Source organism: Passer domesticus, chromosome 5 (genome assembly GCF_036417665.1).
Source record: "Passer domesticus isolate bPasDom1 chromosome 5, bPasDom1.hap1, whole genome shotgun sequence".
Classification (NCBI taxonomy): Eukaryota; Metazoa; Chordata; class Aves; order Passeriformes; family Passeridae; genus Passer; species Passer domesticus.
The window spans coordinates 402,760-415,976 of NC_087478.1; the positions used below are offsets into that span (position 1 = coordinate 402,760).

A 13,217-nucleotide genomic window follows, 5' to 3' on the forward strand; every position below is an offset into this window, starting at 1 on the left:
TCCGTGGCTCTTTCCAGGCTGTGCTGCTCCGCCTGCGTTTGGCAGGGCGGGGGTGGCTCAGGCTGTGCTCTGGCACAGCCCCCGTTCCTGCAGCCACCCCGGGGCCACAGCTGGAAACAGCAGCAGGAAATAATTCCTGTTCGGGCTGCTCTCCATCCTCCATCCAGAGATCCTTCCCCATCCCTGGCTGGCACGGCCCTGCCAAGTGCCAGAACTGAGGGAAAGCCTCGGAGCAGCTCTCCAGGGTCCTCAGTGGCACGGGCTTCCCCTGGCACCGTTCCCACAGGAACCAGGTTTGATCCTGTGGCAATCCCAAAGCTGAGCTGAGCCCGCCCGGGGCTCCCCCTCCTTCCTCCCAGCCGGGGCTTCTGGCACTTCCTCCTCCCGAGCTGCCACTTCCAGGAACCCTTCCCGCCCTCAGCTGCCGGGAGTGGGGCTGGGGGGCTCCCTCTGTGCCATGCCCACAGGCCAGGTGGAAAAGAAATCCTCAAATGATCCCACGATCCCTTCCTGCTGTACCCTGTTCATTCCTCCTGTATCCTGCTCATCCCTCTGGTTATTCCATCCTAGCCAAACCTCCTGCAACCTGCTCACTCCTCTGGTTATTCCATCCTATCCCTACTTCCTGTATCCTGCTCATCCCTCTGGTTATTCCATCCTATCCCTATCCCTTCCTGCTGTATCCTGCTCGTTCCTCTGGTTATTCCATCCTATCCCTATCCCTATCCCTATCCCTATCCCTATCCCTATCCCTGCTGTAACCCACTGGCTCCTCTGGTTATTCCATCTTCCTCTGGTTATTCCATCCTATCCCTACCTGCTGTAACCCACTCATCCCTATCCCTATCCCTATCCCTATCCCTATCCCTATCCCTATCCCTATCCCTATCCCTATCCCTATCCCTCTCCCTCTCCCTCTCCCTCTCCCTCTCCCTATCCCTATCCCTATCCCTGCCTGCTGTACCCTGCTCATCCCTCTGGTTATCCCATCCTTCCTGCAGGGAAGCACGACGGGATCCATCATCCCTCAGCCCACCACGGTCTTGCTCACTCCTTGCTGCTTCCCAGCCCCTGTCCCAGCTGGAAAATCCCTGCCCCCCTTTCCCTGCTGGAAAGGGCTGGATGCTGAGCGGGATCCCCTCTCCAGAAAGCAGAGCCGTGCCGAACTTCGTTATTTTGGAGGTTTTATTAATCAAACTCTTTTTGTACAAAGTCATCCTGTACAGAACGGCCTCGCAGTCTTGGATTTAAAAAGGAACTGAAAGGACTCCCCAGCCCCGCGGAGCCGGGGCCCCCATAAATAAAAGCTTATTTTGTTCCTGCTCTTCCCAGGGAGTCCACGGGGCCCAGCAGGGAACCAGGAGGCAACGGGGGTGAGCTGAAATGTAGTGTGGGCCTGAACAGCAACGGCCACGTGGAAAAGGGATTTGTTCTCCTTCCTGATCTTCAGGTAGACTTTGGGAAATCCTTTTGCCTGCTCCAACGGCAGCTGCACGAAAAGACTTGGAACCACTCCAATAATTTACCTGTACCGTTTAAAAAAAACCTTTCCTATGTGAGGCTGGACGGCAGGGAATGAATCCCCTGGGGATCTGCATTTCCCACCTTTAAATAAGATTTATGCACAGAGCTGAAAACGACTCTCCCCCGCCCCCAGCAGTGGCTGGGATCCACTGGGATGGGTGGTGGGGATCTGCTGGGATTGGTAGGATTGGGATGGATGGTGGGGATCCAGTGGGATAATTGGGATCCACTGGGATGGATGGTGGGGATCTGCTGGGATTGATAGGATTGATTGGGATGGATGGTGGGGATCCAGTGGGATCACTGGGATCCACTGGGATGGTTGGTGGGGATCCATTGGGATGGCTGGGATCCACTGGGATGGATGGTGGGGATCCATTGGGATGGTTGGGATCCACTGGGATGGCTGGTGGGGATGTCCCCCACAGGGCTGGGGTGCCCAGACCGGTGCCACAGGGCCTGGGGAGGAGCCGTGTCCTGGTGCCTTCCCTTTGTCACCTGCAACACAGAGAGGTGGCCCAGGTGAGTGCCCGGCCCCTCTGGGCAGTGCCAGCCTCCTGCAGAGCCTGCCCAGGGCCAGGCCTGGAGTTCTCCCCATTTCCCAGCAGTGCCAGGCGTGGCTGTCCTGGATCCACCTGCAGGAATCAGAGATCCCACATGCAGCACTCTGGGGTGGTCCCTGCTGTGCTGTGGGACCCCAGCTCCCTGCTGGCCACCCCACAGACAGCCCTGAGCTGTTCCCGGGTTTTTGGGATCCATCCCAAGCTTTCCCCTCTCACCAGTAGCTCCTCCTGAAGGGAGCAGCCATCTTCTGCACCGTCCCCAGGAAGGTGTTGATGTCAGCCACAAGAATCCCTTTGCTTTCCAGGATCTCCCTGCAGCTGCTGCTGGCATTTTCTGCAAGGGGAGGAGCAGCAGCTCCGTTAATTCCAGCTAAGGAGGCTGTTCCTAAACCCTGAATATCCCTAAACCCCACCCTGGTTGCTCTGGTGCTTTGCCAACAGCCCCATCCACCCCCCGGCTCCAAAAACCGCTGGAATTCATCAACCTCCAAAACCCCAAAACTCCCTTTCCCCGCTCACGCCTGACCCGCACCTCGAGGCAGTGATTCCCACAGGAAAAAAGGGATTTTCCATCCCTCCCCACCCCTTCCCAGGCACTCAGAGCTGCAGGGCTGGGATCTTCACCTGTGAGGTACACGGCGAACCTGGCACGGGCGTGCAGCCCCTGCAGCTGCAGCAGGCACTGCGCGCGCCGGGGCCCGGCCGCGCCGTCGCAGCCGTGCAGGGGCAGCAGCTCCAGCAGCTCGGCCCCCTGGCACCAGCGCAGCAGCAGCTGCTTCTTCTGGGCACTGCCGTCGTCCCTGCTGGCAGAGGGGCAGGGCTCAGGGCTCCGTCCCACCCCAGCAATGAGCACGGAGGGGGGGGTTGCCTTTCCAGGTGGTTTTTGCAGCCCCACGGGTGAGTTTTGGATCCAAAGGGGAAATCCCCCCTCGCTCCAGGGCTGCCTGTGCTGGTTTTGCCTGGTTTTGGTTCATTTTCCTCTCAGGGGCTGCTTTTGGGGTTGGTGCTGGGAGCTGTGGGGAGGTCAGGGAGGTTTTGTTGCTGCTGGAAAAGCCAAGGCTGCTCCCCACACCCCACAGGGCCAGGGGGACACGAGGCCAGGACAGGAGAGTGCCACTGTCCCAGGGGATGTCCCAGAGCCTGGAACCAGGCTCAGGATACAAAGCTGGCAGGAGAAGGAAGAGGGGATGTTGGGAGAGGTGGTGATGATGGAGCCTGGCGTTCCTGGGGATGGCCTGGGATGGGAAAGGGGATGAATTCCTTGTTTTCCCAGCTTTTCCCTTCCTTTATCCCAGCCCAGGAGTTCTCTCACTTCACTCATCCACGGAAGAACCCAAGCCAGAGCAGCTCCATCTTCAACCATTCCTGGTGGGAACTGGAGTGCAATTCCTTCTCTGCACCCCCAGCCCTCCCCAAACCCCAGATGTGGAGGGGCAGGAATGGGACCAGAGCCCCAGGAAGGTGCCCTGAGCTCCTGGGGGTGTGCCAGGAGCTGGGAAAGGAGGGAAGTTTGCTTTGGGAGTTCTGGGAATGTGCAGCTCCTCGAGGGAAATCTGTGCCCCTCCAGGAGCCTGCAACACTCCCTGGGGGCAGAGGAAACACTCCTCTGCCAGGGAGCCAGGGAAGAGCCTCCTGGATCAGCAGGGAGCAAGGAGAGCTGCCAGAGCCCTGCCTCACCCAGGATCACATCCAGGACAACACTCCAGGCCACCTGATGCTCCCTGTCCCAAGCCCTGCTGCTCCATCCCAGAAATGCCCAATCTGCCAGGCTGAGCCCTTACCTGAGGTCTCCTCTGAGCTTCCTGCTCTCCCTGTGGTGCAGCAGCCACTTCCACCTCCCGCTGCTGTTCAGCCTCTCCAGCACCTTCACCACCTCCTTCAGCTGGCCTGAGGGGACACCGGAGCTCAGGGGCTGCCAGGGGCCACCCGGGGGGCTCAGGGCCCAGCCCTGCCCCAGTGGGGCACCCGGGGGGCTCAGGGCCCAGCCCTGCCCCAGCGGGGCCACCCGGGGGGCTCAGGGCCCAGCCCTGCCCCAGTGGGGCTCCCGGGGGGCTCAGGGCCCAGCCCTGCCCCAGTGGGGCACCCGGGGGGCTCAGGGCCCAGCCCTGCCCCAGTGGGCCACCCGGGGGGCTCAGGGCCCAGCCCTGCCCCAGTGGGGCCACCCGGGGGGCTCAGGACCCAGCCCTGCCCCAGTGGGGCACCCGGGGGGCTCAGGGCCCAGCCCTGCCCCAGTGGGGCACCCGGGGGGCTCAGGGCTCTGTCCAGGGCAGCTCTGGTCTGTGCAAGGAAGGAGACTCCAGCTGCACAGGATGGGGACTGGGATCGTGTCCTGGTGTCACTTTTCCCTGACACTGAAAGGACACGTGCAGCCTGTCCCTGTCACCCCACTGAGCAGCAGAGGGGGCTCTGCTCTCTCTGCCACTTCCCACTAAGGAGCTGCAGGCAGCAGCAAGTTCTCCTTTTGCCACAGATTGTGGGAAGGAATTCCTGGCTGGGAGGGAGGGGAGGAATTGCCAGAGCAGCTGGGGCTGCCCCAAGGCCAGGCTGGGCACTGGGGCTGGAGCAGCCTGGGGCACTGGGAGGTGTCCCTGCCATGGACCTGGATAATCCTTAAGGTCTCTTCCAACCTAAACCATCCCATGAACGTCCAGGCCAAACATCCTGGGCCAACCCTGCCCTGCCCTGGGAGGTTTGGGGACCCTGAGCTGGGCACTCCATCCCGACGGCACCCGAATGTCAGAGAGGGCAAGGACTCCCCCTGGGAACAGAAACAAACTCTGATGTGGCAGTGACACTCACCCAGGGTCACCCTTTCCAGCAGCTCCTCGTCGGACACCACGAATCCCCCGGCCTGGAAGAGCTCCTGGAATGTGTCACCCGTCACCTCCTCGGGGTCGTCCACGCCGGCGAACACCACGCGGGGACAGCACTTCAGCTCCAGCAGGCACGGCACCTGCTCCGGGCACGAGCGGCCTTGGGGACAGCCCGCGGGACCCGCCCGGCCCGCAGCACCCCAGCAGGGCTGTCCCCAAAACTCCTGTCCCCACACTCCCGTCCCCACACTCCCATCCCCACACTCCCGTCCCCAAAACTCCCGTCCCCACACTCCCGTCCCCACACTCCTGACCCCAAAACTCCCGTCCCCACACTCCTGACCCCAAAACTCCCATCCCCACACTCCCATCCCCACGTTCCCATCCCCACGTTCCCATCCCCACATTCCCATCCCATCCCATCCCATCCCATCCCATCCCATCCCATCCCATCCCATCCCATCCCATCCCATCCCATCCCATCCCATCCCATCCCATCCCATCCCATCCCATCCCATCCCATCCCATCCCATCCCTGCAGGGAGGAATTCCCTGAGGAGCTGAGCCAGGGTGGGGCTCCCCAGCCCGGCCCCCTGCTCCGAGCTGGCTGCCCCCCCGTTTTTGGGGATCCTGGCGCTGGGATCAGCCGGGGGGGGGGGCTCACTCACGGTGTGGATGTGGGGGGCGATGTCCTGGTTCCTGACGATGACCAGCAGCCGCTGGCTGCCCCGGGGCTGGGCTCTGCAGAACTCCAGGGGCTCCACGCTCACCAAGCCCTCTGCCTCCAGCAGGGCCTGCAGCACAGCGGGGAGGTTTGGGAATGTTCCCTGGGAACGTGGGCACAGCAAGGGGATGAGCTGCCCAGGGGAACGGGGAACCCAGCCCTGCAGGGACACGCATGTGGCACCTGGGGACAGGGTCAGTGGTGGCCTTGGGATGGGGGGAGTTCAAACTAAACCAGAGTTGTTTTAATGGGATATTGGGAATGAGGAATTCCTGGCTGGGCTGGGATTGCCAGAGCAGCTGGGGCTGCCCCTGCATCCCTGGAATGTCCAAGGCCAGGCTGGACACTGGGACAGTGGGAGGTGTCCCTGCCATGGGGCTGGAACTGGATGATCCTTAAGGTCCTTCCCACCCAAACCATTCCATGATCCTCCAGTGACTCAATCCCAGGGCTCCTGTGCCTGATTCCAAGGTGGCTCCTGGCTCCCAAACCATCCCTGTCAGCTTGCCCAAGCTTCCCTGCCCCTGCCACCCTCAGCTGTCCCTGGGGGCTGCCCACCCCGACCCATTCCCATCCATCCTGACCCATCCTCATCCATCCCAATCCTTTCTGATCCATCCTGATCCATCCCAATCCATTCCCATCCATCCCAATCCATTCCCATCCATTCAATCCATCCTCATCCATCCCCATTCATCCTGATCCATTCAATCCATCTCCATCCATCCCATCCACTCCAATCCATTTCCATTCATCCTGATCCATCCCAACCCATCTTCATCCATCCCAATCCATCCTGATCCACCTCCATCCATCTTCATCCATTCCAATCCATCCTCATCCATTCTCATCCATTCCAACCCACCCTGATCCACCCTAATCAATCTCCATCCATTCCCATCCATCCCAATCCATTCCCACCCACCCCCGAGCAGCTCCCACCTTCACCCTGTCGAAGAAGGGCTCCTTCCCGGTCTCCAGCAGGTAGAACATTCCGGGCTGCGCTGCGGCGGCCACGCGGCGCAGGTGCCAGCGCAGGGCCCCGCACAGCTCCGCCACCATTCCCGGGAACGCCGCCGTGCCGCCGGGCCGGGGCCGGGGCTGGGGCTGCCCCTGAGCCGGGGCTGTGCTCCTGGGCTCGGCCCTGGCCTGCAGCACCCTCTGGAACTCGGAGAACTCCTCCAGGATTCCGGCCACGTCCCCGCGCGGCTCCGGCGGCGCGGGCTCCGAGCGCAGCCTGGCCAGGCGCACGGCAGCCCTGGCAGCCCTGGCATCCCTGCCAGCCCCGGCATCCCTGCCAGCCCGGCTCCTCCTGCTGCCCCCAGCGTCCCTGTGGGAGCGCAGCCACGCGCCCGAGCTGGGGATCGTCACCTGCAAGGGGCTCCTGCTGCGCGGGGACAGCGGGACGGGGGCGTGCCGGGGCGGGGAGCTGGCTGGGAAGGTGCTTTTGGAGGTAGAAAAGGGGGGCCTGCCGTTCCTCAGGGTTTCTTTTAGCTTATAGTGGAAGCGGAGGCACTCCATGTCCAAAGTGTTCTGGGTGATCTCCTGGAAGCCCCTCCAGGTCTCCGTCAGGGACTGGGCCAGGTGAGACTCGCGGGCACGGCGGCTGCACGTCCTGGGAAGCTGGAAATGTTCCACCCTCTCCTGGCACTGCCCGGTGACCACGAAGCTCCCGGAATCCCCGGGGGTGTCCCAGGCCTCCCCACGCTCCTCCGTGTGCACGGAGCTCCTGGAGGAGCCGTCCCAGGTAGTCCTGGCTCCTGCAGCATCCGTGGGTGTCATGATGCAGGAACTCCTGCTTGGAAGAGGGGAGCGAGAATTCCCCTCCAAATATTCCTGGTCTGAGTCACCAAAGGAATTCTCCTCAAAGGCCAAGCCCTCGTGCGTGTCCTGGCTTGGGAGCTGCTCTTCCCTTGGGAGCACATCTGAAATATCCTCAGCATCACTGAACTCCGGGTGTTCTCCAGAGAGCTCCCTGGGCTCGTCCCACGGGATGGGAGAAGCTGGAATTCCTCCCTGTCCCGCCTCGGCGCCGGCGCAGTCGGGATCGGGGAACGCCGGGGACCCCTCGGGGCTGTGCCCATCCCAGGGCTCGCCCGGGGGACAGCCCCAGGCTGGGAAAGGTGCAGGAATGGGAATGCTGCCTCCTCCCAGGTGCGCCGGCAGGAAGGGCTCCTCCCTGGGGCTCCCTCCGGCATCCCCTGCCTGGCTCCGGGGGCTACCATGGCTACCACGGCTCCTGGGGCTGCCACAGCTACCATGGCTCTGGGGGCTACCATGGCTACCACGGCTCCTGGGGCTGCCACAGCTCCTGGGGCGGCCACAACTCCTGGGGCTGCCACAGCTTCTGGGGCTACCACGGCTACCATGGCTCCTGGGGCTGCCACGGCTCCTGAGGCTGCCACAACTCCTGGGGCTACCATGGCTACCATGGCTCCTGGGGCTGCCATGGCTTCTGGGGCTGCCACAACTCCTGGGGCTGCAACAGCTTCTGGGGCTACCAGGGCTTCTGGGGCTGCCACCACTCCTGGGGCTACCACGGCTTCTGGGGCTACCACCATTCATGGGGCTACCATGGCTACCATAGCTTCTGGGGCTGCCATGGCTCCTGGGGCTACCAGGGCTTCTGGGGCTGCCACCGTTCATGGGGCTACCAGGGCTCCTGGGTCTACCATGGCTACCATGGTTTCTGGGGCTGCCACCACTCCGGGGGCTGCCATGGCTTCTGGGGCTACCATGGCTACCAGGGCTCCTCAGGCTGCCACCGTGCATGGGGCTGCCATGGCTCCTGGGGCTGCCATGGCAGGAAAGGCTGCCACGGCTCCTGGGGCTGCTCCCAGGGCTGCCACGGATCTCGGGGCTACCGCAGCTCCTGGGGCTCCTTCCAGGGCTGCCACAGCTCCCGGGGCTGCCATGGCAGGAAGGGCTGCCATGGCTCCTGGGGCTCCTCTCAGGACTACCATAGTTCCTGGGGCTCCTCCTGGGGCTAGCACAGCTCCTGGGGCTGCTCCTGGGGCTGCCATGGCTCCCGGCCCACCGGGCACTGTCTGGAGTGTCAGGGAGCATCCCGGGGAGCGGCGAGCCCGGCTCCGCAGGCTCCGGATCGTCCCATGGGTCACACGGAGGAGGAGGAGCAGATCCCGGCTCCGCAGGCTCCGGATCGTCCCATGGATCACAGGGAGCAGATCCCGGCTCCGCAGGCTCTGGATCATCCCATGGATCACAAGGAGGAGCAGGAGCAGATCCCGGCTCCGCAGGCTCCGGATCGTCCCATGGATCACAGGGAGAAGATCCCGGCTCCACAGGCCCCGGATCGTCCCATGGATCACAAGGAGGAAGAGGAGCAGATCCCGGCTCCGCAGGCTCCAGATCGTCCCATGGATCACACGGAGGAGGAGGAGCAGGAGCAGATCCCGGCTCCACAGGCTCCGGATCGTCCCATGGATCACAAGGAGGAGGAGGAGCAGATCCCGGCTCCGCTGGCTCCCATGGATCACACGGAGGAGCAGGAGCAGATCCCGGCTCCGCAGGCTCCGGATGCTCCCATGGATCACAAGGAGGAGGAGGAGGAGGAGCAGGAGATCCCGGCTCCGCTGGCTCCCATGGATCACAGGGAGCAGATCCCGGCTCCGCTGGCGCACCCACGGGGCAGCAGGGAGCTGGGCACTCCAGCAGCTCCGGGGAACGGCTGGGGGGGAAGGAGCCATCCAGGCTCCAGGCAGCCACGCTCACCCGCGTGGCTCCTCCTTCCAGAGGCTTCCAGAGGCGGCACAGCACCGACTCCCGGCGGCCTGGCAGGGCGGGAACGCCGGCGTTGGGGTCTGAGCCCCCCTGGAGGTTTGGGAAGCTCTGCTGCTGCCTGGGGAGCTCCTGTGTGGCTGAGATGATGGAGGAGGAGGGCTCTGATTCCAGGAGGTGACGGTGGAGAGGCACCTCTGCCATCTCCACGTCCGTGGTGTCATTCCCAGGGGAATTCTCTGTCCCAGGGAACGCATCCTCGCTCTCCTCAGCTCTGTCTGTGTACTCAAAGGGCGAGTCCCGGCCCTCTCCCGCTCCCACGGGATCATCCAGCTCCTCCATGTCATTGGCAGAGGGGCTCCCCTGCTGCTCCTCCACCAAAACCCCGTTCCTGCCTTGCTCTGACTCCTCAGCATCCAGGGAATTGGGGTCGGGATCGGGGTCACCCCCACCCGGCTGGGGGGAGCAGCTGCTCCGTGCCCGGTCGCTCTGGGTCGGGGACTGGACGCTCTCCATGGGCTGATCCTCTGGAGCAGCCCAGGGCTCCATGGACGCGTCGGGAGAGGTCAGGCAGAGCGAGCTGGAGTCGGGGGACAGGGCCAGGCTCACCCCCTGTCTGCAGGGGGACCCCGTGCTCCCCGCAGGCTCCCAGCGCTCCCCAGGGGGAGCCTGATCCTGGTGTTTGTGCCCGGAGCCGTTTCCCAGCGTGGCTCCGGCAGGTCCTGGGCTGTCTGTAACGCTGTCGGGCTGTGCCTCACGGACAGGGCTGGGCTCGGGGGGCACTGGCAGCTCCCCACTGTCACTGTGGGGTGACCCCACCTCGGCCAGACCTCCTCCAACCCCGTTTGTCCCCGACTGCGGCGTGCCCGGAGCGTCCCAGGGATCCGGGAGCTCCTCCTGCTTTGGTGACATCTCAGGAAAGCCCCCAGGGTCAGTCCCGGCCCCATCTGAGGGCGCTGGGGAGGATCTGTCGGGGCAGTGGGGAGCCAGGGAGGTGGGGCTGGGCAGGGGGGTCTCTTCAGGAACACCAAACCGCTCTGGAGACGCCGAATTCCCTGGAATCTTCTCGCCGTGCTCGCACTCCATCTCGGCATCGCTGCTCTCGGACAGCACCAAGCCCACAGGGCCCACGAAGGAGCTTTCATCCTCCATCTCCTCATTCTCCTTCTTCTCCTCCTCCTCCTCCCTCTCCTCCTTTTCCGAGTGCTCCTGGCCTTCCTCCTCTTCCTCGGTGGCTCCCCCAGGCTCTGCACTCCCAGGAGCTGCTTCCAAGGGCGCGGAATCACAGGCAGGCTGCGCACCAGCGCCATCCTCAACTTCCAGGGAATGCCCTGAGCCTTCCACTCCCTCCTCATCCTCGGGAGGGCCGGGGCCACTCCCCGAGCCTGCTCCCTGCTGGTTTTGCTGCTGCTGCTCCCCGTTTTCCTGAGGGGCACCGGGGGGGTCTGTCCCTGGAGCTGTGCTGGAGTTTGGGGCTTGGCTCCCGGGGTTTTCCGTGCCCGGGGATTTGCTGGGACAGCCGAGCTCCTGGGGAGGGCTGGGGGTGATCCTGGCATCCAGCAGCTCCTCCTTGGCTGGCTCCTCCTGGAACACAATCCACGGGTTAACAAGAAAATAGGAAAAAAAACCCCAGTGGAATATTTTTTCCTTCATGCAAAACAGTTCCAGCCCAATGGGAGCTGCTCCTCTGTTCAAGTTTTAAAGGAATTATTTTAATTCTAGAATTCAGGTTGGGAAATATCCCAGCAGAGCCCTGTGTTTTATGTCTACCCCAAGAACCTCCACTCCTGACCATGTGCAGACTGGAGAAAGTGTAAAAATTAATTTCAAGCTTTATCCAGAATGGAATTTTCATGGATTTCACCGGAGGGATGAGGGGAATGATGCAAAGCACTGCACTGGTACCTGTGTGGGGGAAAATCTGAGCTAACAAATCCCAGCTTTCCAAATCCACGTGGGAATGGCTGTGCTGGATTTGGGATTCTGCTCTGGGATGCTGGGGGCTCCCCTGATCTGAGGACACACAAACTTGAAATTTAAATCAGGAACAGGCACTGAGCTCGACACTTTAATTACTTTAATTTGGGATTCCTCCCCCTTGGAGAGCATCCCTGCTTCCCTGGATACCCCACAAGCACAGCTGCTCCATTCCTCTGGAGAATCCTGCTCCTCCAAGAGGAAAATTCTGCTCCTCTGAGGAAAATCCTACTCCTCTGGGAGGAAATTCCCGCTCTTTTAAGAGATGAAAATCCTCCTCCCCTAAGAGCAAAATCCTGGTCTTATAGGAGGAAAATCCTGCTCTTTTAAGAGGAAAATTCTCCTCGCCAAAGAGGAAAATCCTGCTTCCCTAAGAGGAAACTCCTGCTCTTTTAGGAGAAAAATCCTGCTCTTTTTGGAGATGAAAGTCCTCCTCCCCTAAATGGAAAACCCTGCTCTTCCAGGAGGAAAACCCTGCTCTTCCAGGAGGAAAACCCTGCTCTTTCAGAGGAAAACCCTGCTCTTTCAGGAGGAAAACCCTGCTCTTCCAGGAGGAAAACCCCGCTCTTTCAGAGGAAAACCCTGCTCTTTCAGGAGGAAAACCCTGCTCTTCCAGGAGGAAAACCCTGCTCTTTCAGAGGAAAACCCTGCTCTTTCAGGAGGAAAACCCCACTCTTTCAGGAGGAAAACCCTGCTCTTCCAGGAGGAAAACCCTGCTCTTCCAGGAGGAAAACCCCGCTCTTTCAGAGGAAAACCCCGCTCTTTCAGAGGAAAACCCTGCTCTTTCAGGAGGAAAACCCTGCTCTTTCAGGAGGAAACTCCTACTCTTTCAGAGGAAAACCCTGCTCTTCCAGGAGGAAACTCCTACTCTTTCAGAGGAAAACCCTGCTCTTCCAGGAGGAAACTCCTACTCTTTCAGAGGAAAACCCTGCTCTTTCAGGAGGAAAACCCTGCTCTTTCAGAGGAAAACCCTGCTCTTTCAGGAGGAAAACCCTGCTCTTCCAGGAGGAAAACCCTGCTCTTCCAGGAGGAAAACCCTGCTCTTTCAGAGGAAAACCCTGCTCTTCCAGGAGGAAAACCCTGCTCTTTCAGAGGAAAACCCTGCTCTTTCAGAGGAAAACCCCGCTCTTTCAGAGGAAAACCCCGCTCTTTCAGAGGAAAACCCTGCTCTTCCAGGAGGAAAACCCTGCTCTTTCAGAGGAAAACCCTGCTCTTCCAGGAGGAAAACCCTGCTCTTTCAGAGGAAAACCCTGCTCTTTCAGAGGAAAACCCTGCTCTTTCAGGAGGAAAACCCTGCTCTTTCAGGAGGAAAACCCTGCTCTTTCAGGAGGAAAACCCTGCTCTTTCAGGAGGAAAACCCTGCTCTTTCAGGAGGAAAACCCCGCTCTTTCAGGAGGAAAACCCTGCTCTTTCAGGAGGAAAACCCTGCTCTTTCAGGAGGAAAACCCCGCTCTTCCAGGAGGAAAACCCCGCTCTTTCAGAGGAAAACCCTGCTCTTTCAGAGGAAAACCCTGCTCTTTCAGGAGGAAAACCCTGCTCTTTCAGAGGAAAACCCTGCTCTTCCAGGAGGAAAACCCTGCTCTTTCAGGAGGAAACTCCTGCTCTTTCAGAGGAAAACCCTGCTCTTTCAGAGGAAAACCCTGCTCTTCCAGGAGGAAAACCCTGCTCTTTCAGAGGAAAACCCCGCTCTTTCAGAGGAAAAATCTGCTCTTTCAGAGGAAAACCCTGCTCTTCGAGGAGGAAAACCCTGCTCTTTCAGGAGGAAACTCCTGCTCTTTCAGGAGGAAAACCCCGCTCTTCCAGGAGGAAAACCCTGCTCTTTCAGGAGGAAAACCCTGCTCTTTCAGGAGGAAACTCCTGCTCTTTCAGGAGGAAAAC

The 13,217-nt window shown here is 61.1% G+C and overlaps 1 protein-coding gene across 3 annotated transcripts in view; it reads right to left on the reverse strand.

The window, feature by feature from the left end:
• Nucleotides 1-1,167: 1,167 nt before the first annotated feature.
• TASOR2 (transcription activation suppressor family member 2) overlaps nucleotides 1,168-13,217 on the reverse strand; it is a 56,576-nt gene continuing 44,526 nt past the window's right edge. The window contains exons 18-25 of one of the 3 annotated variants that reach the window (XR_010363224.1): nucleotides 6,567-10,946; nucleotides 5,569-5,694; nucleotides 4,887-5,040; nucleotides 3,869-3,974; nucleotides 2,712-2,890; nucleotides 2,304-2,421; nucleotides 1,932-2,022; nucleotides 1,168-1,889 (exon numbers count right to left, since the gene is read on the reverse strand). Coding sequence is in view for 2 of the 3 variants with exons in the window: in XM_064421650.1 (XP_064277720.1) it covers nucleotides 2,019-2,022; nucleotides 2,304-2,421; nucleotides 2,712-2,890; nucleotides 3,869-3,974; nucleotides 4,887-5,040; nucleotides 5,569-5,694; nucleotides 6,567-10,946 (5,067 nt within the window). In the remaining variant the exon portion in view is untranslated. Of the gene's footprint in view, nucleotides 2,023-2,303; nucleotides 2,422-2,711; nucleotides 2,891-3,868; nucleotides 3,975-4,886; nucleotides 5,041-5,568; nucleotides 5,695-6,566; nucleotides 10,947-13,217 lie in introns of all 3 variants that reach the window. The other 2 variants (XM_064421652.1, XM_064421650.1) reach the window with 2 other exon arrangements.